Raw genomic sequence first — 27462 nt, 5'->3', positions numbered from 1 at the left:
CTGGAGCAGTGTCTGAAGTGAGGAACTGAAGGGAAACCCATTTACTGCTATTAATACTGCTGCTAAAATAAGCAAGCCATGCCCTGGAGACAGAGAGAACCCCTCTAAGGATTTAAGTCCTGCATCTGGTTTGTTTATCTGTTTGGCCCGAAGAAGGAAAAAACCAACACAAAGAAAAGGGGTGTGAGGGTATCCTTGAGAGCTTTTTTGTCTCCTCCAGGCTGCTCCCTGGAGACAAAAATGGGATTTTGTGTTTACAAAGTTGCAGCCTTTTCCATGAGCTCCAGGTGCCAAGGGCTTGGAAGAAGTGAGAGGCAGAGTTAATGAGGTGAGAAGAAAAGCAAAAGGTAAAGAGCAAAACATATTCATTGTAAGAGATCAGAGAGAAACATCTGCAGGGCAAGGGCACCTGCATTGAGTAGGGAAATGCAGTTTTTATTATTTGTTTTCTCTGCAGAAAAAGAAATCTAGAGAGAAGAAAGCGAGAGATGAATAGCTGAAGATTTTAGCAAATGTAAAGATCTATCTTTTTTTTTCTTCTTCTTCCTAAGGAGTTGCACAAATTTTTTGGAGAGGGGAAGAAAAAAACCCAGTGAAGTGAAGCAGCGAATGAAGTCTTGCCATGTGCAGGGTTAAATGGAAACACACAATCAGACCATAACTCTGTGTAATTCAACCCATACGGTTTGTCTGTCTGTTGACTCGAAAGGTTGTATCGAGGCTTGGCAAGGGAGAGGACTGAGAAGGGATAATCCAAACCTTTTCATGATTCATAAGCCACTCCTCTGCAATTTGGATAATAGATTTCTCTCTCACAGTGACTTGCTAAACTTCAGAGTTAACCATAGCTCGGCTCTTTCTCCTTTCAGGTTTTTCATCTCCAAGAACGAGCATTACCCAAACTGAAGGAAAATACACTGCGCAAAATATTAAGAAAACTCCTTTTTTAAGAACAAATTTCTTTGGAGAAGCTGATTTCCTTTGGCCAGCAGGAGAAAGCGGAGAAAATGAAGCCAAGTCTGCGATTTTTCTTAGCTGGTTTTCTGCTGTTGATTCTGCAGACAGGGCTTTGCTATGGGATAAAATGGATGTAAGTATCTGGCTCTATCTCTGCATTTTTGATGTTTTTGTAGGAATTGCTGGTCTCTTACCTGTTTGTACATCTGCTGCTTGAGGCATGCTGTAAACTGTTTAAAGAGCAGCAAGCACTGCAATTCTCCAGGCATTGATTGATTTCAAGTGTGTGTACTAGGGGCTTATGCTAACAATGTCTCCATCTTCTTTCTAAAATATGCATGATCTAGGCTCATTTAGGTTTTTTTCTCCTCATTGATACCAAGGGAAAGGCACACACTTGAATGCTCACATGAGCCACTTAATGAAGCTCCTAGCATTAGCTCCTGCTATGCTGGGAAACTCTCCCACCAGAGCCCCTGGCTGTGCTGAGTAGGAACTGAGAGCAGCAGGGATGGCAGCTGAGATAATGCTGCCCATCTCCAACCACAAGGGATGCTTGACAGATAACATGGCTTTTTCTGGACCTTTTAACCTTTGGATTTTGTGAAGGGTGTAAAAAATGAGGTGAGGAGGGGGGAGGAGGGTGAAGAAATACCAGGGACTGTGGTCAAGTCAGGATTGAGTTTCCTTGGAGGTAATGTACTGCAAAGTGAAAACATCACCATCTCATTTCTTTGCTTAACAAGCAATCAGTTAGTTTCTTGCTGCAAAACAAACAAACAAACAGGCCACTCCAAAGCCAATCTGGTTTCACGACCTCAATGAATGATCTGTCTTTTCTACTTGGGTTTGGAGCTGGGCACAAAATAAGTAAGGGAATGTGAGTTTGCCTCAAAGGTGCATCTTTGGTAGAAAAAAGGCACAATAATATACAATGCCAGGAAGACTCTGTAGTGCATTGAAGCAAAGATCTTTGGGATAGGTGGTGAAACTCGGACAAGAGTTTCCTGTTTTGCTGCTCCTTCTGCCACAGACTTCATGCTGTGTCTAATTGCCATTCTGCTGTTCCATTGTCATTTGAAGCTCTACTCATGCCACCTTTTATAAAGGCTTAAATTTGGATATCTGCAAATTAAGGTATCCCATTGGAGCCAGTGTTTTTACTCCCCATCATGCAGTCAGGGAAGAGAGGACCTTCCAGATGGCAATTCATCTTCTCCAAACAGGAATATCCAATAGAAATGTAAGTGATAGCCTCTGGTGATGCTGTGTGCTGCAGGGAGCTGCTATTAGCCACACATCTGCTTTTCATATCCATAAAGAGAAGCATGGAGAATCTCTCCACAGGGTATTTAAATGTATATGGTTAGGTGGGAGGAAGAGTCACCTACTTCAGGGCATCTTTCAAGGTGGCATGCTTGCCTATGGCAGGAAGATAGGAACTAGATGATTTTTAAGGCTCCTTCCAACCCAAACCATTCCATAATCTTCCATTTGTTGTCTCCATATTCTAAGGATCATTTGGAAGTAGAGGAGAGTAAGGATCTGGTTTGCTTTTCACTGCCTTGGCTTTACACCTTGTAGTAGTCAGCAAGAGCTCAATGACATAACCCAGCTGTTTGTTTCCACCAACTTCCTCCAGTACTTAGGCTCTCAGCTCTGCCAGTGTCCAGCACCAGGAAAGGCAGGAATCTCCTTTCTGAAGGACATTTACCAGCATGTCCATGGGTCTCCTTTGCAATGTTTATTTCTATGCAGCGCAGAAATAAAGCTGTTTTGTGGCACCCTAATTCAGCAGGGCTTTTATGTGTAGAGCCATGACTGACTGGAGGGACTTGCCCTTATGCTTGGCACTGGTGTCCCACTTAGGCAAGATGTTTAATCATGAGTGAGGGGCTTGGGTTCCTTTGAAGGGCAGGGATGAGATGAGCTCCAGGAGGAACCTGATAGCATAGTATGGACAAGCCATAGACATGAAAAATGCTGGGAGGCAGGCAAAGGTCCCTGATAGCTTTGCTGTCAAAAGCAGCCTTTGGGCTGCTAAGTGGTTAAGCTGCAGGGGTTGCTTTTGGGGGTGAGGGGGAGGAGAAGCAGTTTGGGGGTAAGACACCTCAGTTGCTGCTCCTCTGCTTCCCAGCAGACATATCCCCCCTATCAAAAAGTGAGTGAGAAAGATGAAAGCTGGGATTAAAGTGATATTTGAAGCATGAATGGCATGCAGATGCACCACTGAGCTCCCCTCACACCTGTTTAAAACCTGGCAGAGACTACACTCTCTGTCCACAGCACTTTGCGACTGGGATGCTGGCAGCTGGAAATTCACAAAATTATGTTTGGTTTTTCTTTTGTTTGCTGTTTCTCCTCATTTCCCCACCCTCACTTTCCTATGGAAATACCGGCTAATTTTCCCTACTCCCCATCACTCTTTCTTCCTGGGGCTCAGGGACTGTCCTTAGAAATTGCATGGGTAAGTTCTTGGCAAACAGAGTACCAAATACTGAGTAATACCTCAGACCTGCTGATCCCAGCTCTGGACTCATATTCTGGGTGCTGTAAAATTGAAATCTGCTCCTTCCTTCTCTTTCTCATGAACAGAGAGGTGGGGAAAAAGAACAGGATGAAGAAGGAGGAAAGTGGTATGTGATGTTTTCAGCTGTGGGATTTTCTCACTGGTCTGCCCACTGCATCATTTTTGTACACATGGTGCCAGAGTCGAGCTTTGAAGAGGATTTGGGAGGGGAAGGGAGAGATAAGGATGTGGGTCTCACCAGCCTGGAGATGAGGGAGTGACTGATAAGAAAGGTGATAGGAAATTTAATTTTGATTCAGTACGTGATGTAATTGCAGGGGGAGGGGAAGAAGAAAAACAATTTTCAGCCTTTTAGGACTTCTCAGTAACACAAATATGCCCTGAAAATTAGTCAAAGCAAGGAGAAGGTAAAAAAAGAAATTATTTATTTTATTTTGCTTGGCTTATTTTTATGAGTTCTGTGGTCCAAATCCCCATCTGTTGGAAGTTGGTGCTGGGCCCACCAAACATCCAGCACGGTGTGTGGACAGTCAGCACCTTGTACACAGGTTCTTGCTCTTGTATACATTTCTCTTGCTGGAGAAATTTCATCTCTTGTGCTCTTCCATCTAAGCTCCAGAGAGCTACTCAGGTGTAAAGCCAGAGTGTGGCTCCAGAGTATGGTTCCAGATCTGTGCTGGATCAGGATTGTTGTGGAGGTACAGCCTTTCTCCCTTTCTCATCAATGTATATGAGACTCTGAGTCCTTTTTTTTGCAAACACCTTCCCATCCTGAGAGCAAAGCAGGTATGTGGGGAGGTCACATCATTTTGTGGTGCTCAGTGTTGTTTTGTCACTGTGGCTGGGAAGGTGAGGCAGCCACTGGTTTCCTGAGATATGTCTGAGGGCCAATGCATCTAGTAATTCTATCACCTTCCCCATCTGCTTTTGCAATCCATTCAGCTTTCCCAGGAGAGTTTGGGTTTGACCAAGCAGGTGCTGGAGCAACTTATTTGGGCAGAACTGAAAAACAGATGAGCATTAGAGGGAGCTGCAGCCAGATGTGCATGCCCCAAAGGTGTGCAGGTGTTGGGATGTCTAGGCACTGAGTGGCTTCTGAGGCACTTCTGCCTCCACAGGGATTGGCATCTCCTCTGTCCCTGTGTACTGAATGTCTCCTTTAATGTGGTTGTAAATAAGCCAAACACAGCAAGTGATTTGGGCTGGTTATTTTTGGGTTTGTTTTGTTTGGTTTTTGTTTTGGGGTGGGGGGATTGTGTATTTTTTTGTTTTGTTTTGTTTCTTGGGGTTTTTTAGTTTTTGTTTGTTTGTTTTTATTTGGTTGGTTGTTTGGGTTGGTTTTTTCTTTTTTTTCATGGTTTGCAGAATATGCCCAGCTGGCATTAGGAATACTATTGTTTTTAGGTGGAGCTTGGTCACTTCAGGAAGTCTCTGCCTGTCCCCATTGTGGTGACCCAATGATGTCTCATGTGCTCTGGAGCAATACCCAGCTGAGCTCCATTCCCACCTATTGCTGCACAATTCCTATGGTTAAATTGCAGCCCTTCAGAAGCAAAAGGCAGCTTAAGCACACCTTTTGGTGAACAGGGGATGTCCCCCAGCCCACCAAGCTTGAGCAGCCCTTCTGCAGCCAGCAGAAAGCAGGGGAGAAAATGGAAATATTCTGTGCTTCCTGGCAGCTCCTGCCTCTCCCCTTCAATAGGCAGTGGGAGGGAGCTGGGACGTGGAGCCACGGGCGCCTGTGAGGAGCCTGTCTGCCTGGCAAGGCACTGCTAGATGAGCTGCTGTGAAAGAGCTGCAGGATGGGGATGGCAGGAGGGGAGTGGGCTGGGGGTGAGGAAAGGGGAGTACCATGTCTTTGAAGTTTGCTCTTTGCTCCAGCTTCAGGAAAAGTTGACGAAGCTCCATGGCCTTGCTCAGCACTCAGTGAGCCAGCTCACTGCTGGCATTGACTTCATTCAAGCTTGGGCATGAAGTCAACAGCCCTGTGCCCACTACTGCCAGCACTGGATTTGGCACCATATCTGAAAACAGCTCTTATTTTAAGCTTTTAGTTCAGAGTTGGTTCCCCCACACACACACTTCTCTCCTTCTTCCTCTTCTTTTTTTTTTTTTTTTTTTTTTTTTACCCACATAAATCCTACTTCTCTGTTTGAAAGGCCCTTGCAGAACCAGGGGAAGCATTTACCAGGGGATGTGGTGTCTTTCCCAGGACTTGTGGTCCCCAGGCTGGAACTGATGCAGGGCAGGGTGGCAGGGGCATGGGCTGCCTTTGACTACCAGGAGCTTAGACAACGTTATTGTAACTCCCCTGCAAGCCTTTTCCAGATGAAAACCTGAGAAAATGAGGCTCATGCAGATTAAAAACCTTCAATGAGATCAAATACAAAAAGAAATCTTAATCTCTGCCTCTCTTTATTAACTTTTACCACATACTTCACTCTCCACAGCCATGGAATTTTGTCTAAATCTTTTTGTGTCACCCACATCCCTGCAAGATTAAGGAGTTTAGGAATAGGCACTAAAAAGAATGCTTTTTCAGCAAGCAAAGCTGATAAATTGGAGTAGAGGTTCACAGTTTCACCAGCAGTCCCTTTGTGAGACTTTTGGAGATCATGTCACACAAGGGAAGATGGGGAGATGCCTTCAGAGAGAAGATTCTTCCACCCTTCCAGGGTGTTTTAAAGGACACCAATGTTTTGCTGCTCAATTGAAGGAGTTCTTCTCCCTTTGGCTTGACCAGGAGCAGTGTCCTACTCACAGGGTACCTTGTAAACCAAATAATATATGGCTTTCATTGATATCTGCAACCATCTGAAGGTGCTTCTTCCTAACCTGCACTATGAACAGTCCTCTCGTGGGGCCCAGACATGCAGGAATGGGCCCATACCTCTCAAAGGACCTAACACTGCAGAGCATTAATGCTTTCAAATGAATTTAATAACTGCCTGAGATAATTAAAAGAGTAAATGAATGTCATGATCCATCTATGCATATTTCCTCTGTAATCATGTTCATGGTTTTCTATCAGTATCCAGAACTTCAACTGAAGGACCTGCTGTGTTATATATAGATCAAGAGATGTTTGTTTTAGGCCCTGTTTATTTGGAGGGATGGATCAAAAATGTATATTTTAAAAAAAGGTGAAATAATCACCCCTTGGTTTTCTGGAGAATGAAGGATGGGGCAGGAGAATTAGGTGAGATCAGGAGGAAACAGTGAAAAACAGCATTTCCAGGGTGAAACAGGTAAAATCCCCTTTTCAGATGAAGAGTGTGAATCCACAGAAAGATGTTTGTCAGGGATCTTTTTCCCAGGTTGAGAAATGAAGGATATTCTTCTAATTATGCCCTTGAGGGCTGGATTTCAAGGCTGGCTGTGCCCCATTGGCTCGTTTCCCTCCCAGTGCTGGTGATCAGTGGAGACTGTGTGAAGACAGGCCAGAGACCCACCACCAAATCCTACCATGGACAAGCCTCTGCTGGGGGATGTTTTTCTTTCCACAAATGGATATTCTTTCCCAATAATGTCATTGCAGGCAGTGGGTATCCATTCCCTGATGCTGCCAGAATTTAGAAAGCAGGGAGGGGTTGTGCATTTCCATAGGGAGGGTTTAGAGTGACATGGAGTGAAGAAGATATTCCTAAATGTGGGACAGAGACTGGACAAACCTAAGTTGTCAGGGCATGGAATAGATGACCTAATAGGCTTCTCAAAATCCTGATCTGTGATTTGTAAATGCCCTTTTCAGTCTCAGCAACTGACTACAGTAACTGAGTTTTCTTTTCCATCTCCATTACCTTTTAATTTTTCCTCCTGATGCTTGAAGATGTTTCCAATTATAGGTTCTCACAAGCAAAGACATGAACTTTAGGTCTGGGAGATGCTCAGAAAACACCTTCCTGCATCTTGCAGTTTTATTCTTGGTAGGCTTCCTGGAGCTCAGCTCATTCTATGAGAAACAGCCTTGCTGCTATTTACTGAGTTCTCAATGATCAGAAGGTATTTTCCCTCTTCCATGAAGTAAATGGTTTTCTTGTTGCACTATAGAACTGCTGCTCTAATGGTGATCATTCAAGGCACCTTTTATGATACAGTCTCATTGCTTCACATCCTGTTTTTATATGCTGAGGATGAGTTTCAGTCTGAATTCTGCTTTCATCCCTACCTGTAGATGGTTATTTGTGCTATTCATGACTTGTCTGTAATGGTGAGATAGGGGTACCTCAATGTAGCCTTCCAAGCCCTTTAAAGAGGCTGAAGACGTCTAGAAAAGATCAGAAAATGTAGTGTAGGACCTAGGAGATATATGCATCCTTCTGGAGGGCCAGCCAAAACATTCCAAGGCCTCTCAAGGGCCACCCAACACATCTGATTGGAAAACTGAGCTGCTGCCTCGTGGTACAGCCTCTCTCAGAGACTTGGGATGTTTCTCATTTGCCTGAAGCTCAGGCTGTGAAGTTCTCTCACTGCTCCTGCCGCACCCTGCCTGTTTCCCTTCCTGCTGGGACATGCCATGCTGGAGTTTTTATTATTTATACTCTATTACTGTTCAGCTGCTTTGGCCTCTTGCCTGGTTTGTGTTGCACCTCATACCTGCGAGTTGCTGATAGGCTTTCTGGGATAACTTTTCACAGATTCCTGGTGTCAAGTGCTCATATCTCATTCAAGCTCTGTGCTTATACCATTCAAATATCTGTGCCCCTGCTCAGTGTCTGGGTTTCCTATGTAGAGCAGAAAATGAGCACTTCTAAGTCATGATGGTGTCTTAGCATAGGTCCCCAAAGCACAAAAGGCTAACTACTTCCTAGATGTGGCTTTTTGCTTTCCATCTCAAGAAGGATCCTGAAGGTCTGCTGTGAGGTGCCCAGTGTAGAGGTTTGCTGTCAGGTGACAGTCACACTATTCAGAGAGTCATGTCTCTACCTTCAAGGACATAATCTCTCTGTTCAGATACCTGAACACCCAGTATATCACCAACAAGTTTTTTCTCCACCAGTTCAGGTTCACATCTGAGGCAGGGTGAGTTGCCTTCTGGAGGGGCCCCTCTCCAGACAAGGAACATTGTATGAACACCAGTGTGTATGGGAACAAGATGAACTGCAGGGCAGAATTTCTGAGGATTGAATCATAGAATCATTTAGGTTGGAAAAGACCTCTGTGATCATTGAGTCAAACCAATAACTTAACACTGCCAAGTCCACCACTTTTTCCTTTCTCTTGAAATTCACTAGCAATGACTTCTGCTTCCAGTATTTTTAACAGACCTGTTAAATATGTGTATGAAGTATATATTTATATAGCTTTCAGAGCAGTGGTTTCCCTTCCAAGTTTGCCACTGTGTATCTAGTGCCAGAAATGCCAAACTCCCAGTCACCTGGGAATTTGTCAGAGCCAGCCTATTCATCCCCAGCAAGGATTTAATTCCTCCAGTTTTCATTAGGGCTCAATTTTAGTTCTGTTTCCATCTCATTTAACTTCTGAAGAATGTGGATGTTACAGTAATAAAGTCAAATGCACCCCAAAATGTGTTTGCTAATAAGCCAAACTAACCAAGATGTCTTGGGATGAATCTGAAAGCCAATACATTTAACAAGTACAGGAGGAAATATGTGTTAAAGTTATGTTGCCATGATCTGATGCCATCAGATTATTGATTCAGCCTGCTAGAAAGTTGTTTTATGGGAATGAATAACTTTTATGGCTACCCTAAGAAAGCCAAAAAGATACAAAGAGAGTTCCACACTTGCCTTCTGCTGATCATTGTGGGTGCTCAGGGAAGAAGAGGACAGCCCTGTGAGATGCATGTCAGCATTTGTTCTTTTTTTAACCTGGAAAAGTTGGCAATTGGACAGTGGAAGAACCACCGCTGTGGGATGTTGTTCTTTTCTTTCATGGTAACATATGTGCTGGTATTCATGGATCCCTTCTCAGATTTGGCTGTGGTGCTCTCTCTGCACATTCTCCCACTGAGCTTTTGCAGCTATGGTTTTTGGAGACTAGAGAAACAGACTTATCTATCTGCAACAGTGATTGAATTAGTAGAGGCCTTTGGCATTAACTTTAAGTGAAAGCATATGTTTTGCAAATTTGATGATTTTTCCCTAGGCCTTGCAGGGGATTTTCTCCATAATTAATTACATGACATTTAGCATAATCCTTTGAGAGTGTGTGAGACAGATGCTGAATACAAAATACTGATAACACCAACGTTGCTTTTTTTCCCAAATGCCACAGTCTTGGAGGATCCAGATTTCTTTTATCATGGAACTGATGGGTCATTTTTTACTCTGTTGGGAGGTCTGTGCTCTTCATTCTTCAGCAAACAACCTTCCCCACAGGATTTACACATCCGGTTGACTTGACATATACCCCTGGAGGTTTGTGCAGCCTCCCCTCAGGAATGGAGAGAATTGCACACTGCTAAAGGGTGTTTCTTCCCACCAACTTTATATGAGATAAATCACTCTTCATGGTTGCTCATCTTTCTCACCAGCTTTATCTAAGCACTTATTTACAGAAAGCTTTAATTAAGTCAGGTGAATGTACACGGCTAGACTGTGTTCTAAAGTTTTTGTGCATGTGCTTGTCTCCTCAGAGCTCTGTCCAAGACTTCTTTGGCTTTGGCCCTGAATCAAACCCAGCACTGCAAGCAGCTCGAAGGGCTGGTGGTTTCTCAGGTGCAGCTGTGCCGCAGCAACCTGGAGCTGATGCAGACCATTATTCAGGCAGCGAGGGAGGTGATAAAGACCTGCCGGAAAACCTTTTCAGACATGAGGTGGAACTGCTCTTCAATAGAGCTGGCTCCTAACTACCTGCTGGACCTAGACAGAGGTAAAACAGCACTGCTGGCTCACTTGTGACTGGAACCAGTGGAGTCAGTCTGTGTGTGTGTTTGTGTGTACTTGTGTTTGTGTGTACTTGTGTTTGTGTGTGTGTGTGCGCTGGAGATAGGAAGGGTCTTGCTCCTGGGAGGCCATGGAGGCACTACAAAGCCTACTTGTCCTGTTCTCTGAGACCACATTCACCATTATGGTGCCAGTCATGCCCAGAGGCCCTTGGATCCAAGACCTTGTCTACCACAACTCTTACAAAGCAGACCAGTTGAGCAGTTCCGGTCTGCTCATCCCACTGGGAGTCATGGGAGGAGCAGAAGGAGGCAGGAGACTCACAGGAGGGCGTAACCACATGCTCCAAGAGCAAATCACACCATAATGAACAAGATGCCTAAATCCATGACTCCTTGCCCTGCTGGGATGTTGTCTTATGTTGAAGAGTTCACTTAGATGTGCTCCAAACTAGTGGTGCCATGGGACACCTCAGCTGCAGTGAGTCGGTGTGTTGGCTGCTCTGTGGGACACAGACTGTGTGAGTCTCTTTTTGGGGAATGTTTATGTGGCCCAGGAGGCTGAGCTGGAGTTCTTGTCTCTTTCAGGCACAAGGGAGTCAGCATTTGTATATGCCCTCTCTGCTGCTGCCATCAGCCACACCATTGCCAGAGCCTGCACCACCGGGGACCTCCCTGGCTGTTCCTGTGGTCCCATCCCAGGTGAGACACCTGGACCTGGGTATCGATGGGGAGGATGTGCAGACAACCTCAACTATGGTCTTATCATGGGGTCCAAATTTTCAGATGCTCCCATGAAGATGAAAAAATCAGGATCACAAGCCAATAAACTGATGCATCTGCACAACAGTGAAGTAGGGAGACAGGTAACAAATCCACAAGAGTTATTGTACTTGTACAATCATCTGTAGTGTTGGTCACGTGGTGAGGTTCAGTGTCTCTATCAGCTAGCAAAAGGAGCAGGTTTCTCAAAGATTGCTCTGAAGTCCTTTGGCCTGCTGAAAACTGTAGCTGTGTAACTCCCCCTGTGGCTCAGGGAGTCCCAAATGCTGTTATTAGCCCTGTTTCACCATGGGTGGGATGTCTCACTGCCCCATTTGCACAGTCAGTGTTGGCTCTGGCTCTGCCTGCCCCAGGAGGTGTGCTGGGGACGGGTCCCATCGTGCTCTGCCAGGGGCATTGTGGGGGCAAAGTGCTGTGCAAACCTGGAGGATTATCATCTGCCACATGCATCCAGCAGCAATTGCCTCCAGCCATCCCTGCAGGCAGGAGGGAGGAAGCTTTTTCCTTTTCAAACTGCTATGCTAGTGATTATTCTCATATCTGGCACAAGCTGCTTTTAACAGCTTGCATCCAGTGGAGGGATAATATTTACCATGTGCAGTGCCTGGTGTGCACTGATGTGCAAATCCCTGTGGCAGCTGTCCATGCAGCTGAAGAGATGGATGGGGGAGGGCTACAAAACTGACCCCTGCACCCATCTCTGAGGCTCCAGTGGTTCCACAGACTGCTCCTACTGCACAGCTTGGTCTTTCCAGGGCTGCCTGTGCAGACAAACTTGGAGCATGCTGAGCTCATTGGGAGCTTGCTGTGTAAATACAGGCTAGGTCCACCTTTGCAGAGCACAACCATGCTGAAGTTCCCCTCTCTGGCTCTTTTTTTTTTTTTTTTCCTACTATTCCCACACTATTTGGTTTGTTTGCTTGGGGTCTGAGGATTTTTTAAAATTTTGTTTTATTTTTGTAATGTCTTGATTTTTTGTTTCAATTGCAAAGGGCAAATTTTTGTTTGGGACATTGTGTTGCCATGGCTGGTGCATTCAGCCCTTTCTGGCAGCATCTTGCCACGTCCCAGTGAAATGAGAACAGTGCAGAATCAAAGTAAAGGGCTGTTTTGGCCCCATGACCAGCAGAAAGGCAGGGTGAGAGTGCACTGAATTCAACAAAGCCATGACATCTCTCTTACCAAAGCCCAAAGCTGCTGGAGGTTGAAATTGATGTCAATTATCTATTTATGGAATGTTTTGATATTCATCTCCTTAGGAATTTAGAGGGTGGAAATGCAGCCCAATATAGATATCTAATCAAAATTCAAAATACTCTTCTGTCTTCTGGCTGCAAAAGAGCCCTTGTGAAAGTAGTCCTGGACTGATAGTGATCACCAAAGAGCTGTAGAATCTCATTCACTTTCAAAGTAGCCATTCTAGACTGCCTGTGCAGAAATGAGAACAGTAGGACTTTTCTATAGCATCTCCTGCTAAGGAAGCACCTTCATTAGCAAGCTTGTGGGATGTTTGGCTGTAAGAGAAGGGCATTTCCTAACTCCTGCATTCCTTTTTGCAGGTCTTGAAAGCCTCTCTTGAAATGAAATGTAAGTGCCATGGAGTTTCTGGGTCATGCTCTATCAAGACCTGTTGGAAAGGCCTTCAAGAGCTGCGAGACATTGCACTGGACCTCAAAACCAAATATTTATCTGCCACCAAGGTTGTTCACCGGCCCATGGGCACACGCAAATACCTGGTGCCAAAGGATATTGATATCAGGCCAGTCAAAGAGACAGAGCTGATTTACCTGCAGAGCTCACCTGATTTCTGCATGAAGAATGAAAAAGTGGGGTCACATGGGACCCAGGACAGGTGAGGACTTTTGCAGTGGGTACTCACTGTACTCTGCCCCCAAAGAGGAAAGGGCAAGAGGGGAACATGTATGAATAAGGGGCAATCAAGGAGGTGACATACACATGCAGGTAAAGCACATCTCCGACATACAATATGGTTTACCAATTCCTAACCCTGTTCGTGATGGCTGTGGCCAACACAGGGCTTGCTGACACATTTTCCATTACACAGTCAGGCACAATATACATTTCAAAATTCCCTGGGCAGCTTACCTCCATGGGAACTTGTAAAGACCAAGCAGCTGCTTTATGCTGTGTTGAGTGTCAGTAATTTCTTGCAGTCACTGCTGATTAGAAGAGTTGTTACTCTAAGACTCCCCTAAGTAGGCAAATATTAACTCAGAACCAGCATTCCTAGATTGCACAAAAGCACCCCAAAAGTGCAAAGATGATATTTAATTTTTTTCTTCTACTGCATATTAAAGGTCTGGGTGTGTTTGTATTGCTTATGACTCTGCAGAGGAATTTCTTTATTGCAGTAATATTGGGGATTTAAGGCCATTGTGGTCAAGCACAGCCTCCACTGGGCAGCATACTCTTCCCTTTCACAGGCAACAGGCATGCCTTTCTCCTCCCACCATCTGTTTAATTTCCTCCAACACAAACTAGTTCAACATTTCAACAATCTGAGCATCTCTAGGTGGGCAGACCTATCTATCTCTCTACAGCTGAGCCATCAACAGCCAAAAAAGTGTATGTTTCCATAATTTTCCTAATTTTTCTTAGCTGGCTTCAAGGTCTGGATTTCAACCTCTCCTGCTGGTTTACCTTTCTTTAGATAGTTCTCATAATTCTTCTTTGCTCTTTCTGTTATTTTGCAGTGGAGGCTCAGGCAAGTGGCAAGGAGTGTGTGCCTGGCCTGTTTTGGGATGCCTTCCTTTTAATGTAGTGGTGATACTTGGATTTGGACCATTATGGTTCAATGGAGAGAAGGTTTTGCTGAAATGAAATTACCCAAATGCAGACAAGATAAACTATATGTGCATCTGGGAATGGGGACACATGGGTTAATGGTAGGCTTGGCAGTGCTGTGGACTTGATTTTAGAGGGCTTTTACAGCCTCAATGTTTCTGTGATTCTGTATCAGCATGTAAGTGGTGGAACTGATCAGTAGATAAGACAGCTGAATGAGACAAGACTGTCTTTTTTGTCCCCTGATGCTTCATGACAGTCAATGTCCTCTATCCTCTGACATCAATGCCTGGAGTGCTCTACAACGGCACATATCTGACAGCTCTGTGGTGGGAACACCAGGCTGAACTTTATCACCCATTCAGCAGTGGAGCATTAATTATCAAGTGAAGATGTTTATAAGTCACTAAGAATAGCTAGGAAAAGGCATATGTTGAAACAGGTTTCTGAAAGAAAATGTCATCTTAGTGGAAGCGAAGTTTTTGTGGTTTTGTGTGGATTTTGTATGATATTTGTGCCTTGAAAATGACCTCTTTGTTCTGCCTTTCTGTTTTGCAAGGAAAAAAATTAGAGATTATCTGGAAATTAGTTTTATAGGAATTGCATTAAATGAACAGGTGTCAAAACAAAGTTGAATTCATTACAGATTTGCCAAGTAAAACATTTTCCTTGAGCTGAAATCCTTTCAAGGGACAGGAGGTGTGACTTCTTCATCTAATCTTATTTTACAGCAGATTTCAACTTTTTATCCCATCTAGGGATGAAAAATATGTCAAGGTCCTGAATGATTTTTTTTTTCCTTCTGAGGAAAGGAAAATGTGTGTCGCAGGCGTGCATTTATCCTGAGCTGGATGACAGCCACGACTGTGAACCTGCCAGCCAAGGGTCCACAGGAAGTGAGATGGAGTGGGGATTTAGAGGACCAAGATATTAAGGTGGGAGGAGATGACTTTCAAAAGGAACTTGTCAAAAGATACTCCTCATTCTCAGATGTGCAAGATGGTGAAGGCCATGGGAGGGGAGGATGGTGAGACAGTCCCATGCTGAGCTTCAGGCACCACTCAGGCCAAGTTTTTAAGGTCATGTGTGATGGGACTTGTTTTCATTACAGTCCATCTGCAGCCTCTTGAGAAGATGCATGGTGTTTCAAAATTGGCATGTGTTATATGAGCTGTAGCAACTCCTTTCCTGAACTAAATTACTAGTGGAAATAAATGTAAAATACACACAGTGTGTTTGAAGATTGGTCCATGCTTCCTGGGGGGAGCTGAGAAAAGGAGATCTTCCCTAGTCTCCTCCTCCCATGGATGCCTTTTTCTCTTTGCAATTTTTCTCTCATGAAGAGAGCACCTAAATGGATTTTAAATGTGGTGCCTCTGTTCCAGCCTGCCACAGGACTGCAGAGATAATGTCTAGTAAGGGATAAGGTAGAAGGAGCACAAAAGGAATGCTGTTAGAGAGAGGGCATGGCAAAATGTGTTTTATGCTTCAGAATGATGTAAAAATGCTCACATGGGAATAGCTCAAACATGTTTTTATTTAATGACTCATGTCTTGGAGGCATTTGAACCTTTTATGTTTATGTACATAAAAATTTTCTGAAGGTAGATCCCACTGTTTCCAAGTAGTCTAGTTTTTAAGGCCAGTCATGCCAGTGAAGTAAAAAAAGGTTGTTTCTTTTTGTTGTGGTCCCTCATTTGGTCTACTCTGTCTTCAACCATCTTCCCATATCCTTGCTGGCCTTTTTTTGGGTACAGAGGTCAGTCCATGCCTGGGCTGTATAGTGCAGTCCCCTATGTCCACAGCTCAGGGATCTTTGATCTGGGCATCTTCAGTATTTCCCAGCCCTGCTTTCTGCCTCCAAAGGGATTTGGAGGGGGGAATATGCCACTAACACCCGCTTTTCCTGTTCCTTGATTAAAATATTCATATTGATGCATTTTTTTGTGACAGAAAATGAGCAGTTTTGCAGCAAATCCAGGGAAAGTCCTTTTCCTCCTCCCTGGTCTGGTTCTTGCTCATAGCATGCTGGAAACAGGATGGAGGTTGATGGTTAAGTTGCAACACCTTGGATGGGTTGGTGTTTGCTGTATGCTGTAGGAATCAATCCTGCACTGCCAGGTGGGAGGAAAGGATAATCTAATTGGTGATCCCTCTAATGTGAGGGGTCATATTATGCAGAGTTATTGTGTGTTTTTCAGGCAGGAAAAGGAATTAGTTGTAGATGAACCATATGAAAATCCACTCAGAAAATGAGCCCCCTGTTACTCAAGAGCCTTTTAGAGCTCTTTCCTGAAAGGATTTCAAAGCCTTCTTCAGAACAAGCCTGAAACATTTTCTAAGACACTTTGGACATTCTTAGCTTGTTGAAATTTAGAAATGGTTTGGAAATATCCATGCCTCCAGGTGCTCAGGGTATGTCCAGATTTCAAAGTCACGGAACTAAACTCAAACCTGAGCTTTGAGGCCTCTTTGAAGTGCTGAAAAGCTGATTAAGGAGCTGATTTTTGCAACTGGTATCCGAGTCTCCTGCAAACAAAACTTACTGCCACACTGACTCCAGCCAAACTCTGCTTATATAGCACCATCACACTTTCATAACCAATTAAAATGGTCTGGAGAAAAGTCTAAAGAAGTTTATCTGTTAAGCTGCAAGTAAAACTTTCGATACAACAAATCAACCACTGGGAAAGAAATGTAAATATTCCCATTCTCAAAGATTTCTTGGACCAAAGCACTTTTTTATCTTTTAATTAAGTAGTTCAGTTGCTCCTGCCTGAAAAAATCACTACCAGCTTTGAGTAAATGAAAAATAATGGCAGATTATAAAATTGAGATCTCTTTGGTGAGAAAAGAAGCAAAAATATGAATCTTTTTTATAAGCAGGGTGTAATATATCATGTTTCAAAGACTATTTAAGTCTCCCTAATGAATCCAAGGAAAGGGAAATTCTGCCATGCATGCAAAAGCATCCAGGCCCCGAAACCTTGCAGAGATAACAGAGCTGTTTATTACTGATCCTTCCCAGAGCAGTCTTGGAATCAAGCCAAATGTGGGAAGGAGCTCTCTTAGGCTGCAGAAATCAGGCTGTAGCAAACTATGGGCTGCAACCTGACTAGGTTGATTAGTCACCATTCCTCAGCTGACTCCCTGTGGCAACGAATGTGGCCACTCTGGTGGCTGCTCCTTGCTCACATACCCTTTCTTTACTCCAATATAAAATTTTAGTCACAAATGTCTTAGGCTGGCATGTTTACTTGGATATGAACATACACGAAGTTGCCTGAGCATGCTGCTCAGTTTTCAGTGTTCAGTGGCAGCTCTTGATACCACTTCTTTCCTGCTACCCCAAAAATATGCTTTGTATTGTGTTATGGGGATTGTTCAGCCTGTGGAAGGGAAGGCTCTGGGGAGACCTTAAAGCCCATTCCAGTTTCTTTAGGGGCTCCAAGAGAGCTGGAGAGGGACTTTGGACATAGGCCTGGAGTGACAGGACAAGGGGGAATGTCATCCGACTGCTAGAGAACAGGGTTAGATGGGATGTTGGGAAGAAATTCTTCCCTGTGAGGCTGTTCCCTGGAACCTGTTTAGAGAAGTCATGGCTGCCCCATCCCTGGACATGTTCCAGGCCATACTGGATGGGGCTTGAGACAACCAGTGGAAAGTGTCCCTGCTCAGGGCATGGGGGTTGGAACAGGCTCAACTTGGACTCCATTGTCCCCTTGTACCAAGCACTGGTGAGGCTGCACCTTGAGTGCTGTGTTGGTGTTACTGCCCTTGCTCCAAGGCAGATTTTGAGGTGCTGCAGTGTGTCCAGAGAGGGGCTGTTGGAGGGGTCTGAGATGTAAGTCATACAAGGAGTGACTGAGAGTACTGGCATTGCTGAGTCTGGAGAAGAGGAGGCTCAGGGGACACATTTTCACACTCTACAAATACCTGAAAGGAGATTGTGATCTGGCCATGGTTGGTCTCTTCTCCCAGGAAACCAGCACAAGGAAATGGCTTCAAGCTGCCCTGAGGGAAATTTAAAAGATTTTCTTCAGTGCTGGATTCATTCAGCATTGAAACAGGCTTCCCAGGGAAGTCACCAGCCCTGGAAGTGTTTAAAAATAAGTGAACATGGCACTTTGTGATATGGTTTAGTGGACTTGGTGGTGTTGAGCCCAGGGCTGGACTTTATGATCTTGGAGGCTTTTCCTGACCTTAATGATTCTATTCTATGGTGCTATGATCTCCAAGGTTCCCTTCCAACCCAAACCACTCTGTGATTCTTTGTTTATGTGGGCAATGAAATTTTTTGGTAGAAGCACTCATATGAAGCTGGGGGAGAGTAGCAGTTATGGGTAGACAACAGCATTTGATGTTTGTTTTTTGTTACATCTTCTTTTAGTTTCTGTTAGTGAGGGCACAGGATAAGATGAGCTTTGAGTGAGTTATAATGTGTTCAATGATAGTTGGTTTTGGAACAGTTAGCAGATGTGTTACCATTTTTTATGAGATCTGACAAATTCTGAAAAAGAAATAGCAAATAATGCTTTTGTGAGTGTCCCAGAAGAACTGGAGGAAATCTGCTCTAGATAAAAATGCCTTTGTACATAGCAGGGGGCGGGTGGACTAGATGGCCTTTAAGATTCCTACCAACCCAAACTATTCCATGATTTTATGAAAGTCAGAAAAACATTCACTTTCTGTTTCTCCCACCTTGTTTAGGTGTTATTCCTTCTTTCCCAGGGCAAGATGCTTGCAGCTGGTGCCCATTTCAGTAAATAGGCTGGCCAGCTATGCATTAATTTGTTATCTTAGTTAATATGTGGGGAAGATTGAATTCTTTCTACTTTGAGAGACCTGGATTTGATCATAAAGTTTCCTGAAGAGGTTTGTGAATAATGAATTTATTTGCAAAAAGGATAATTTCACACAGTAAAATTGCAATGAATACTTAATCTAGCTCTCTTAAACATATTAAGTTCCTTTGCAACCAAATGGTGTTTGAGTTAGAGAAAATTTGGTCTGGGAATGATTTTCCATGGACCTTGATCTTTTCAGGAGCAAGATTGAGCTGACACCACCTAGGTTGTTACTGAAGATATTTCTCTACTCTGGTCTTAAAAGCAGTTTCCCTGAACAACCTGATCCGGGGTTTTACAATCTTCAGTGTTAGGCTTTTCTTGATCAAAATTTAACTAAACATAATCTAAAATAAAACTAATAATTTCTTGTCCTCTTTCCTTGGCATATAAAGAACATTTTTTTCTCTCCCCTTGTAGCAATAATCTTTTATAGAGGGGAAAACACCTCTATTAACATACTTCTCTAAATCAGTTCCTTCATGGTTTTCTACTTTCTGAACTGCTCCTCTGGCTCCCCTGGAAACATGCCACATTTAGCTGGATCTTTCTCAAAGTGTGCTGCTTACTTTGCACTTTAATGCACTGTCACAAAATATCCTCAACTCCTTCTTCCCTAGCATTGTCCCCAAATTTTTAACCTCACTCTCAACTTCTCATTAATGAAAATACAAGTTAATTCCAGGATCGCTCTTGACATCTCCTCACTGACATATGCTGATAACTCTTTCTTGTACAGTTGTTTTGTGTCAGTCTCCAGTCATTCCTTGTGGATGAGAATGCAATTTAAAAGTAGATAAGATTCTTCCCTCAAAATCTTACATGAGGCTGTGACGTTGATGTATTTTCAGGAATGTCCATTGTGTTATATATCTCCTGAGGGATTTGAGTTATTTTTCTCTTTCTTTCTTTTATATACTGCTGCATTACTTGACATTACCAGAGCAAGGGGCACCAAAGAAATAAAGAGGAATTTGATTTAAAAGAGAGAAAAAAAATTACATAGCAGTACTGTGTTCTGGGATTTGGGACTGCTGGAGTTCATGAAGGCAGATGGTTTCCCTGTGGTTGGAAGGGGCTGAGGGAATCACACAGCCAAGGGAATGAGATGTCAAGGAAGGAACATCCCTTCCATCATCCCTAATGCAACAGCCCAGGTGCTGGCAGACTACAGAAAGTGCTTAGATTTGTGTTTTACTCTTGTAACAGCATCTCCCTCATCCGCTGGGAGATGCACCGGGCCAGGAAGGCAGTTGCTGTGCCCCAGAATGACTTTTTTAATATCCTCCTTAATAAGTCCTTATCAATAGGACTGATGGAGTGAGGTCCCATCAGGTATCTCATTCCTGTCAATATATGTCATAGTCGTGGGTGACAGCACAGAGTTGGCCTCAGTTTGGATCCCAGGTGCCAGCTGTGCAACCAAAAAAAATATGTGTCCTATCTGCTGATGGGAGAGAGTAAACAGGGATTCACAATGAAGCTGTGTGACATTGCTAAATTGGATTTCATCAATCTTAGAGGTCTTTTCCAGCCAAAATAATTCTATGATCTCCCCCTTTTAAAATTAAAATCCCTACTCTCCATCTGGGGGAAGACTCTTAGAAGTTCTGGGGTGTCCTTCAGCTCTGCTGAGTCTGTATGGTGTATTGCAGTGCTTCTGCAAATGAGGGCTGGAACGGAGGCATTTGGGACAGGCATGTTGAGTGGGAGTTGTCTAGACAACACTGCAGACCTTGTGACAATGGTAAAAGCCTGCTCTGGAGCCAGAACCTTGGCTGGGATTACAGCTGAAGGATAATTTCTCAGCAGTGTTCCAAGTGCTTCTCGAGGCCGCAGTGTTGTGTTACGAGGCAGTCGCCTGCCTTCATGTTTTCTCTCCAAAGCTCAGGAGGAGGGCATTTCTCTGAGTGCTGGAATTGTGCTGGACCAGGCCCAAAACAAATGAGATTGAACTTAACCCATCAGTGGGGAGCCTGGTGAGATCACAACTGCAGGCTCTGAATCTGATGTTCAGGGCTGCTTCTGTGGGTAAACTCTGGTCTTTGGAGTTCTTTGTCTTCCCCCACTGCCTGAGAAACCACCTGCTTCATCTTGTTTAATGAAAAATGAGTCTAACTCATATCCAGGCCTATGCTTTAAAACAGAAAACAAAATCTCTGCTTAGTGGCATTGTCAGGAAATCTTTCTAAAAGCCCATATAGATTTATGATAGGGTCAAAACTTTTTGGGCTATTCAACCCACCCATTCTGAATATCCTCATTTCCTGATACCAAACTGAGGGAAGTTTGAGGATTTATTTAATAAGATTTTCCTTTTTTCCTTTCTTTGTCTCAGACTGTGGGCAATGGGGGAAGGTATATGGGAAGGCATATCTTCTACTAGAGTCACTTCTTTTATTTTTCCCTATTTTTTTCTTTTTTTTTCTTTCTTTTTTTTTCCATTTTTTTTTGGCAAACCACAGGAGTGGATGGAGGGAAAGAGAGAATCCCAGGTCCCAGTACAGCAGGTAGAGGAGTTTTGCTTTCTATTTGAATGGGGTAAATATCATTGTGGTATGCTTTGTATGTTTGGGGAGTGAATGTCCTCAGTGGTGAGCTGCAGTCAGAGTGGACCTGTATTCCTTTTCTTGGGCATTTTAGTGAGCTCCCAGCATGAAGTGACGTGGATTCACTGCACATCCCTTGCCAGGCTTCTGCAGATTCCCCATCCTCCCTAGATGAGCCTCCAGGAAACAACATTTCCATCCACTAGCAAAGCTGAGTGAGGTTGACAAATACCCTCCCCTCTTCTAATGTCAGCACACCTATATTTGAACCTCTGCTCTGAATACTTGAAGCATTTATTAATACATTTATGAGGAGTTGTCTGGAGATTTCTTGTGGAGGGGCCCCAGTTCACAGGGGCACTAACAAGGCCTTTGGTTCAGCTTTGGGCAAACACATTCAGTGTGGCTGCACACTTCAGCTTTGGTAGAGGCTTTAAAAGGTTTTTAAATATTTACACACACTCCTGAATGAGAGTGACTTTGGGGGCCTTTAAACCCTGAACCTGTAGAGGAATGTGAATCAGAATAACAAACAGAAAAACTTGAAGAAGAACAAGAACAAAATCTCAATGCTTCACTAATCCCATAACTTCTCCTAAAGCATTACCTCATGAGCAATTCCTGTAATTCTCATGGATTTGTTTTCATCTATTAACAGTTGCTTAGCTGAAGGGTCCAACTGATGCTCCTCTCTCCTCTTCCTGCCCCAAAGCAGCCTTGGAGTGTTTCTGTCCAAAATAGCCACAAAATAGCCACACAGAATAAGATTTAGGAGAGATGTCAGCAATTACCCCACTCAATAAACCACCTTTCTTACAGCAGTTTCAAAAGGCCATCAAGTTCACAGTCCCATGGTGTTGGGTACACACCAAAAAGGCACAAGCATCTGACCTGCCAGGAACACTTCCATCCTGGGTTGTCTTTGCAGTCTGTGGAGAAATGGTGTCTCTAGGACATGGTTCATTGCATTCAAAATTCAATGCCTGATGCACTTTCACATCCAGTGAATATTGGAGTATTTTAGGAGGTGGGATTGATGTTTTTTGAGGACATATGTGAAATGGTGATAATTGGATCAATGAAAGAGATTCCTCAATTAAGGGATTGCTTCTGAAAACCTCAAATCATTCACTGGCAAGCCGACAAAATGAGGGAACCCAGCACAATAGCTGATTTATCCCACTGAGCCTGTCTTTAATCAAAAGCAGAAGCAAAACAAGCTGTGCAAGTCTGTGTGGTACTTGGTAACTTGTCATCCTACCCTGTGCTCCTGCCACACTTCCTGTTCCTGGGTCAGGAATAAAGGTGTTTTGGGGCCAATTGCCCAGCTGATCATGCCATGGTGGGAGAAAACCAAAGGGAAAAAGGTGCACAGCCCAGCCCTGCTAGTATTGATGGTGATTTCCCTGATAGGATCAGTGCTGCATAGTGCCTGTAACAGCCTGCTCAGCATTCTTCCCAGCCTGGGATCCTTGGCATGGAAACTGTTCAAATACTATTTGGCTGTAGGGTTCCTCCTTTGCCCTTTGCAGGTTAGGCAGTGGTGGACAAATAGCAGTGTTTGTTCTTTAGGGTGTCATCTTCCTCTGTGGTGGTGTTTGCAGGGTCCCAGGATGAGGGAAGAGATGAGAATCCTGACTCCATGTTTCAGAAGGCTGATTTATTATTTTATGATATATATTATATTAAAAGAAAATGATATATTAAAACTATACTAAAAGAAAAGAAGAAAGGATTTCATCAGAAGGCTGGCAAGGAATAGAAAGGAATGATAATAAAATCTTGTGACTGCTCACAACCTCAACACAAATGGCTGTCATTGGTCATCAAGTAAAAACAATTTCACATGCTGGGTAAACAATTCTCCAGATCACATTCCAAACGAGCAAAACATGGAGAAGCTGAAGCTTCTCAGAAGAAAAGATTCTGGCAAAAGGATTTTTCACAAAATATGTCTGCGACATTCCTCCATCTCCTTTCAGACAGTTTTGGAGCCTGCCTGGGAACACTAATTTTTTTGAATTATTATTATTATTATTATTATTATTATTATTATTATTATTATTATTATTATTATTATTATATATTCCAATAGCTTTGCTTGTCTGCTCGTGTGGGAGCAGGCTGGCCTAGCAGACAAGCAGCCTGGATGCTGCCAGGCCCAAACTGAGAGTCAGAACAGGAGTTTAATGTTATTTTGGGTGTCCTAGCAGGTGATTGCAGGCACAGGGGCTGTTGGCTGGGTGCTGGCTGTGCTGGCTTCACCCAGAGCCCTGCAGAGCTGTCAGGCCCAGCAGCACCACACAGCAGGGGTTTGGGAAACCCATCAGGAATTTGCACTTGCTCACAGCTTTTTCCTTCTTCCAGGCAATGCAACAAGACTTCCAATGGGAGTGACAGCTGCGACCTGATGTGCTGTGGCAGAGGCTACAACCCCTACATGGACAAGGTGGTGGAGCGTTGCCACTGCAAATATCACTGGTGCTGCTACGTGACCTGTAAGAAGTGCGAGAGGACTGTCGAGAGATATGTGTGCAAATGAAAACTCTCCTCTGCACACCTGGGAGCTCAGACTGCAGCAGCAGCACCCCAGCACTATTCAGAGAAGACATTTCCTTGACCAGACACCGTTTATCTTGTAAAGACACAGACTTGAGGAGAGATGGTAGGAGGAAAAGCAGCAATCTCACCAGTAAAAATAAGAACGTAAAAAAAACCTCCCAAAAAGCAACAGACCCACAAATGTTTCTCCTCACCAATAAAATGCTCTCTGAGAAGACAAAACTTCATTTGGGATGGTATGTTCTTCCAAAATATTTCCTGTGGCTGCCAATGATGTCCAGCGATCAAGTGCCTTAGTATTCTGAGAAATAAATATGGAAACTTTCCCTGGGGGAAAAAAAAGCACCATTTGTTTGACAGTCACTAAGGCTCACACCTGCCTGTGCCTTCTAGCACAGGTACTGAGTCTCCATTAGGACCATCCCACAAGGGAAAATGCTACAACTTTTCAGCAATACCTGCCTCTGTTGCCAAAGACTTAATTTTCAGCAAGGAATCATCCATTCTGAATGATAAAAAAGTGGAAAGATTTCAGGTCAATCCCCTGAAATGAACAACTAATTTTAATCTTTCTTTTACACAGGTCTGCAACTTTGAGCTGATTGCTGAAGGAAAATAGATCCTTGATCTTTCCAGGCTGGACAAAATTCAGCCATGAAAAAATCCCCTGGAATTTTGGAGTCAGTGAGAGTAGGGTAGGCTGAGAAGGACTTTATGGGGTCCACAAGACAGCAGTGGAGCCTTTAGGATAAAATAACAAGGTGAAGTCCAAGTCCAGTGGGAAAGTAAAGAAAAACAGCAAGCTCCTGCTCTCTATCTCTTTGCCCTTTGGGTGTGATATCCTTAGTCACTGACATTCTTCCACACTGACCCACCAAATCCTTGGGGAAATATGCCACTAGCTTCTTTCCCCACAAAACTATTGGTCCAGCCTCAGGAAACTGCAGAGAGCAGAGCGGTCCTGGCTGTAGGGAGCGCATCCATGGAAGTCAGCAGCTGTTGGAAGTCAGCAGCCATTCACAAAAGGAAGGAATGGGAACGTGTCAGTCCTTCACGTGCCTCTGCCCTGACACAGCAGAGCACCACTATCTGTGGCTGTACATATTTTCTTTTGTATGCAGATATACCGAAATATTTATATCTTGTGCTTTCACCTACTTTACTTCCTACCTAAATATATCCTTATATTATAAACAAGCATTAACAATAGTATGAAATAAATGCTGAAGTTACTGCTGCAACAGCAAAATGTTAGATTATTGTTTCACACTTCTACTTGGAAAACAATTCTGATTTTCCTCCCAAGGATGGGAAAATAACATGGTTTGAGGCACTCACTAGCATAGGGATAGAAAATTTTCTTTATTCCCTGCCTCCCCAGCCTCTAAATGCTGAGAAGAATTAGCCAAGATACAGTCAAGACAATGAAACAGAACACTTGGAGAAAGGAAGAATCACCATTGCAGTTCTATTTTTTTCATCAGCAGTCACTCTCATTGGTAAAATTTCTCATTGGTAAAATTTCCTAGTGCCCCTGAGGAGCTTAATAACAAACATGATTCACACCTCTCATGTCACGGGCTGTTGGCTTCTGGCTCCTGCACATGGAGAGGAGTTGCTGTGCAGGGGAGTTTTTAACATGGCCTAGGCTCCCTCATTTGCTTTTTGTTTGTTATTGTTTGTTGGTTTTGTTTGTTTGGGGTTTTTTTGTTGTTTGTTTGTTTGCTTGGGGTTTTGGGGAGCATTTTTTGTTTGGTTTTTTTTAAGTGGTCATCCAGCCCTGTGTACTGATTATGAAAAGTGATGTTGGAGAAGGATGCTGCTCCAGGAACAGAAGGCAGCAGAGCTTCTGATGTCTTTCAGATCATTCTTGAGCTCCCCAACCCCATGCAAAATGCTGTAAGCAGCCAAAAAATCACTCCTACACAAATGTAGAGGGACTCTGTCACTTTCACTAGGGGAAAATATGTCAGTAACACCACAACCTTTCTCCAAATCTTTTTTTCCCCACTTAGCCAATCCCTAGGGGGCAACTGCCTCTGACATGTCTGTGAGCAGCCCTGGGGAGATGGAAGAGAGAAGCATCATGTGCTATAAGAGCAAAATTAGGGTATTTTGTTCTCTTCAGCTATTTTGCTTTGCTGTAATGGGTTTGGTCTTGTTGCCTCCTTCCATCCCCCAGTTATGAGCAGGCAAAAAAAGAACTTTCACAGCTTGACAATGGTTTGTGTTATTGTCACCTCATAAAAGCTGAGGGACTAAAAGATCTCTGCAGTGCAGTGATGAGTGGTGGGTGTCTTTAGGCTGACATGCAGACAGGCTGGTGGCACAAATCCCACTGCTCTCCAATGCCAGAATTTGGCTTCATTTGATATGTAAAGAAACCATCTACTCTTATTCTTTTAAGGAATTTTATTTCTATTTCCAGTTTCTGATGATGCCAACAAGGCACAGATGTTCTGACTGAAGAAAAATTTGAGCATTTCAATGCTATTCTGTAATGATTCTTTTTCTTGCTCCCTTGCTGATGTCATGAGTCTTTCTGCTTGGTGAAAAACTAGTAAAAAGGAAGAAATTGTCTATGCATACACTGTTTTCAGCTGCATTTCATTCCTTCCATGTCAGACCTGTGATCCTTGACTGGCTTTCTCATGTCAGAAGAAATCATCACCTGTAATTAAAAGAAGTGAGTAAACCAATTAGGCATCTACAGGTCTACCAGGTGGGAAATGAACTCACAGCAGAACTTTAGCCATGCCACAGATGTCCATTACTGAAAATGTTGACCTGAAATGGCTGAATTGTTTGGAGTTTTGCAGTTTGGGGCAGCCACGTTCAAAATCTCTGCTCTCTTCTCCAGATAATCCATCATGGGCTTCATCTCAACTTCACTTCTTCGACAAAAAAATCTGTGCAGCCCCAGCCCATGTCTTAGGCTGTTAGCCTATGAATTTACAGACTTACACTGCTTTTGTCATAACTTCTAAATTCCAGGGCCTTTTTTTTCTCTGGAGAGCTGCACACTGCATTAGTAGTGTGCCCAGGGTGGTGTACCTTCCTGAGGTGAGAATCATGCACAGGGCAAGGTCTGATAAACTGCAGCCTCCCTTGTTGCATAGGCCTGCTTCATCCAGCAAACCAGGGCCATCTCTGCAGTTTGATGGCTTTAAGCTGAAATAAGGTAGGTTTAGATTGGATGTTAGGAAGAAATTTCTCCCTGTGAGGGTGGTGAGGCCCTGGCATGGGTTGCCCAGAGAAGCTGTGGCTGTCCCATCCCTGGAAGTGTGCAAGGCCAGGTTGGATGGGGCTTGGAGCAACCTGATCTAGAGGAGAGTGTCCCTGCCCATGGCAGAGGGTGGAACTTCTAAGGTCCACCACTTCCAAGGTCTTAGGAGCTTCTAAGGTCCCTTCCACCCCAAACCATTCTGTCATTCTATGATGTCCTTCTGGATGCTCTGGCATTTCCAATAGAGTACCTATAATACAGGGCCATACTGCTGGAACTCAGTACAATTTTCTTCTTGCAACTTGTCTCTGATGCTTCACTCCTTGCATCAGCAGCAAAGCACAGAGAGGCCAGAA

General features: G+C 43.8%; 1 protein-coding gene across 1 annotated transcript; it reads left to right on the top strand.

The window, feature by feature from the left end:
* Nucleotides 1-257: 257 nt before the first annotated feature.
* WNT11 (Wnt family member 11) lies at nt 258-26640 on the top strand. Its single transcript, XM_058799898.1, has 8 exons — nt 258-328; nt 458-514; nt 870-1090; nt 10086-10321; nt 10923-11200; nt 12677-12969; nt 21235-21279; nt 23686-26640. The coding sequence occupies exons 3-8, from the start codon at nt 1008-1010 to the stop codon at nt 23858-23860; spliced, it is 1110 nt and encodes a 369-aa protein (XP_058655881.1). The 5' UTR covers nt 258-328; nt 458-514; nt 870-1007; the 3' UTR covers nt 23861-26640.
* The last annotated feature ends 822 nt before the right edge of the window (nt 26641-27462 follow it).

This window comes from Ammospiza caudacuta, chromosome 2 (assembly GCF_027887145.1).
Source record: "Ammospiza caudacuta isolate bAmmCau1 chromosome 2, bAmmCau1.pri, whole genome shotgun sequence".
Classification (NCBI taxonomy): domain Eukaryota; kingdom Metazoa; phylum Chordata; class Aves; order Passeriformes; family Passerellidae; genus Ammospiza; species Ammospiza caudacuta.
The sequence above is the reverse complement of the archived record's forward strand: the minus strand, read 5'-3'. Positions and strand labels throughout refer to the sequence as shown.